Below are 3469 nucleotides of genomic sequence, written 5' to 3'. Positions count from 1 at the left end.
ATATATACTTATTTATATCGATTTTTTGAGATGCACACAAGTACGGAAGGGAAAACCCAAACTACTTACAGTATCCACTATCGTTTTCTCCAAGTGGTCAACACATTCACAGTCCACTTTAACGTCTGACACTTCCGATGCCTTTGCATCAGTACTCTTCATTTTATCTGGCATCTTTTGAGTCTTTGCACGGACCTATTCGGATCTAGACCGCAGATTCTCTCCTGAGACTGATGAATCGTATTGCAGCACGTGCGGTAGAATATACTTGAACAGCGAACTTTTCCGTTATTGCACAGTAAGACTCTTTAATAGAATCGTTGGCTAATTTAGCAACCGTGGTGCAAGTGGTAGGGTCTTTCCAGCTCGCAATTATACTATATCATCCTTGTTATTATTTTATTCCCTGTCCTTTGCTCAACCTCTGTATGCTACTACAAGTGGCAGTCCTGCGCCGAGGTGTGCACTCATCGCACATACATAGGTAGTCAAATAAGAATAGGTCTCAAATTTTAAGAATAGCGTACATAAAAGTGCCAGACAAAAAGAGTTAACTTTTTAGAGATGATATTTTTTGAAGTCACACAAATCTGAAATCACCAAAAGTACCCGTGGCTGTACCACAAATCCATATTCTTTTATTACTGAAAGCGGAAGCTTTTCTAAGTCCCTGTCAACTTTATCACCGATTTTTTGTCGGTCGACAAAAGACGTCCGTGACGCTATTTGACCCATTTGTAGACCCCCTTGGAGTCCTTCCTTATTTCAGAAGAACGGCTCACCAGTTTTTGTATAATTTTGTTTTGGTTTTTTTCTAAAAAGGTTGCTTATATACGTGATTATGAACAAATGAATTACCCCTCCGATTACGAGCTTTCAGCCCTCGCGGCGTCCCAGCCGTGTTTTATTGCGCCGTTTTATACTGAATTTTACGGTAAAAATACAAGCTACATCCTACTTGGTAGGATTCGAACATGTCAGCAGGACTAGTTCGTGTTTACAAACCTTGTTCAAGGCGCATACAAGAGTAAAAGCTAATAATGAACCACCTTTTCAGTACGTGAAAACCTTCCTTCGTAATGGTTTAAAAGTTTTGTTCCACAATCTAATTTCGTGGTGAAGCTTTCACACATCGTAAAGTAAAGAATCCTCGTCCTTCTCCTGCTAGTGTGTGGTATTATACCGCTCAAGCACTTTGCAAAATTTTCAGCATGCAGCTTCTGGCGTGAAAATCATCTACTGGTCCAAAGCTTGAATCATTCAGCATCTGTCGTAAAACCTCCTTATCGTCCTCAGAATCGGTCAATGGGCTCCAAATAAGTATCTGTACTACCCATTCTTACTAGCCGATCGCAAGGGATAAAAGTCGTCAACTGCAGGATCTATGCGTATACCCCCACACTCTAATAACAACTTGACAGTCTCTTAATGACCATTTTCACATGCCTTTTCGAGTGCATAATTGTCATCTACAGCAGGATTTACGCGCCCATTTGCTAGTAACATTTTGACAATATCGCTCCTCCCGTGTATGCTCGATATGATTATACAGAACCCATCGTCGGCATCGGCATCCACATTGGGATCGTCAAGAAGTATCTCTACAATACTTGTATCTCCATCTCTACAGGCCATCCGGATGGCCATGTTGTCTCGAATAGTGGGGTCTCCGAGTTTCCTATGTAGCATGTACTTCACAATATCTGTCAACCCAAGCATACAACACTGCAGGAACACATCTTCGGTGACAAGTAACGCATGCGATCTACCACTTGTCTGAGCATTTTTTTGCCTCCCCACTTCAATGCCTGATTGATAAATGCCTGCAAGTTGGCCGAAGCCTTTACCCATCGCGTAGTCCTGATGTCATGCCCTGAGCACCGTTTTCAGTATAACTGTATATTGTTCGAAGGCAGCGTTTTTCTGACCAGAATTCCTCGGCGTACATACCAGGATTGTCCCGTGGCTCTGAGCGCTTTGCATGTCGAAAATATCTGCGCATGGTTGCTAATATCTACTCGTATCAAAATGTTCTCCAAAAAGTCTTGTGGTAAATAAGGTAGTGTGGACATTGTCTCCTTCCTGGTTCTCGAGAAAATTAACTTTTACCACAATATTCAACAAGAATCGACATCTGGCAATACGCGCAAGAAGTATACATTATATATATATCAAGCTGGCGCTCTCACTCGCTGGGAGTACATACATGGAATATTTTGTATATCCGAGTCAAAGTGAGAGAATCTCATGAGCCGCTCAGAGCATATTTAGCCTTCAGATGAAACACTCCAGACTATCAGTGCCTCAGAGGCTCATACTCCTGAGACCTGAGTTTGAAATGTAATCTGAGACCGTCTTCCGGCTCTTGGTAAAAAAAAATTTAAATATTTATGTTTTGTTCGATGCGGATGATCTGTTTGAAGTGCGGATTTGGCGAATGGGAAGTTAAGTCAGATAAAAATATTTCTAAAAATACAAACGGACACTTCTCTTCTTTTCGAGAAAACTTTATTTGCATTGTTCAGCGGCTTTTGAAACTTGACAGTCAGTTGACTTCTTCCGGGTGTGTGCGTAGGATATTCTCCTTCAATCGCTCGTCCGATTACACCTCACTCCACACACAGCAATTTCTAAGCTTAGATGGAGGCGCGAAGCTCGTTGCAGACATTCTTGATGCGAGTGGCGATACTCAGGTCTACACGGTTGTCCCCAATCTCAACTACTAGTCCGCCAAGAAGGTTACTGTCCACCTTGGTATCAAGAACAAGGGTCTCTCCCTTTTGCACAAATCTGCATGGTAGTACAATCAGTTGCATGGTATAATCAGTGGCATAATATAATCAGATACTTACACTTAGTGTTTACAACCACCATAACGTGTGCGGTGAAACTTATTTTCGAAGAATGAACTGAAGCATGACAAAAAAAAGGGATCCGTTAAGATCACCAAAGACAAGGTTAATTCCAGCTACTAATAGAACATGGCTTAGCACAAAAGCTTGACCGCAGGTTCAGCGAAGTAATATATGCAACTTGAATATTTGCACATACTGTTTCAGCTGCTTCTTTATGGCAGTCTCGCTGGACGAATCTAGGGGCTGTGCCGTGGTGACAACAATCTGTACTTCCTTACGGTGGGCTCGCATCACGGTGTGGAATCCGTCAATGATGTGCGCTGCCTGGGTCAGTCGGTTGTTGGCGGCCATGGTATCTGTTGTGTAATCACACATGTTGAAAGAATATGCCGAGTGGAATGTTATATATAAAGCGTGTTATTATAGGCATGCAGAGATATACTTAAACAATAAACTCTGGAACTATTCACATGTATCCAACAACTCCTAAACACACAGTCTCGGCAGAAAATATATAAAAATCAAACCATAACAGACAGTATTATTTTCTTGACATAAACATGGAAACATTCCAGAGTGAATCGAAGTACAAATACGAAGCTATCATCAAAGTA

General features: G+C 41.6%; 2 protein-coding genes across 2 annotated transcripts; both read right to left on the bottom strand.

Moving 5' to 3' along the window:
• Nucleotides 1–601: 601 nt before the first annotated feature.
• On the bottom strand, nucleotides 602–2343 carry SARC_13558 (hypothetical protein). The gene has a single exon (XM_014292312.1). It carries the CDS (start codon nucleotides 1849–1851, stop codon nucleotides 1426–1428), a length of 426 nt encoding a protein of 141 aa, XP_014147787.1. The 5' UTR covers nucleotides 1852–2343; the 3' UTR covers nucleotides 602–1425.
• A 293-nt stretch (nucleotides 2344–2636) lies between these two features.
• SARC_13556 (ATP synthase F1, delta subunit) lies at nucleotides 2637–3230 on the bottom strand (the record flags this gene model as incomplete). The annotated part of the gene is made up of 2 exons (XM_014292311.1): nucleotides 2637–2790; nucleotides 3052–3230. The coding sequence occupies 2 exons, from the start codon at nucleotides 3228–3230 to the stop codon at nucleotides 2637–2639; spliced, it is 333 nt and encodes a 110-aa protein (XP_014147786.1).
• Between the last annotated feature and the right edge of the window lie 239 nt (nucleotides 3231–3469).

The sequence above is a fragment of the Sphaeroforma arctica genome (assembly GCF_001186125.1).
Source record: "Sphaeroforma arctica JP610 unplaced genomic scaffold supercont1.3430, whole genome shotgun sequence".
Taxonomy (NCBI): Eukaryota; class Ichthyosporea; order Ichthyophonida; genus Sphaeroforma; species Sphaeroforma arctica.
This window is presented reverse-complemented; position numbering and strand designations above follow the sequence as displayed.

Coding starts and splice junctions, on each gene's coding strand:
- SARC_13558 (XM_014292312.1), bottom strand. CDS start 1,851: ATGGGTAAAGGCTTCGGCCAACTTGCAGGCATTTATCAATCAGGCATT.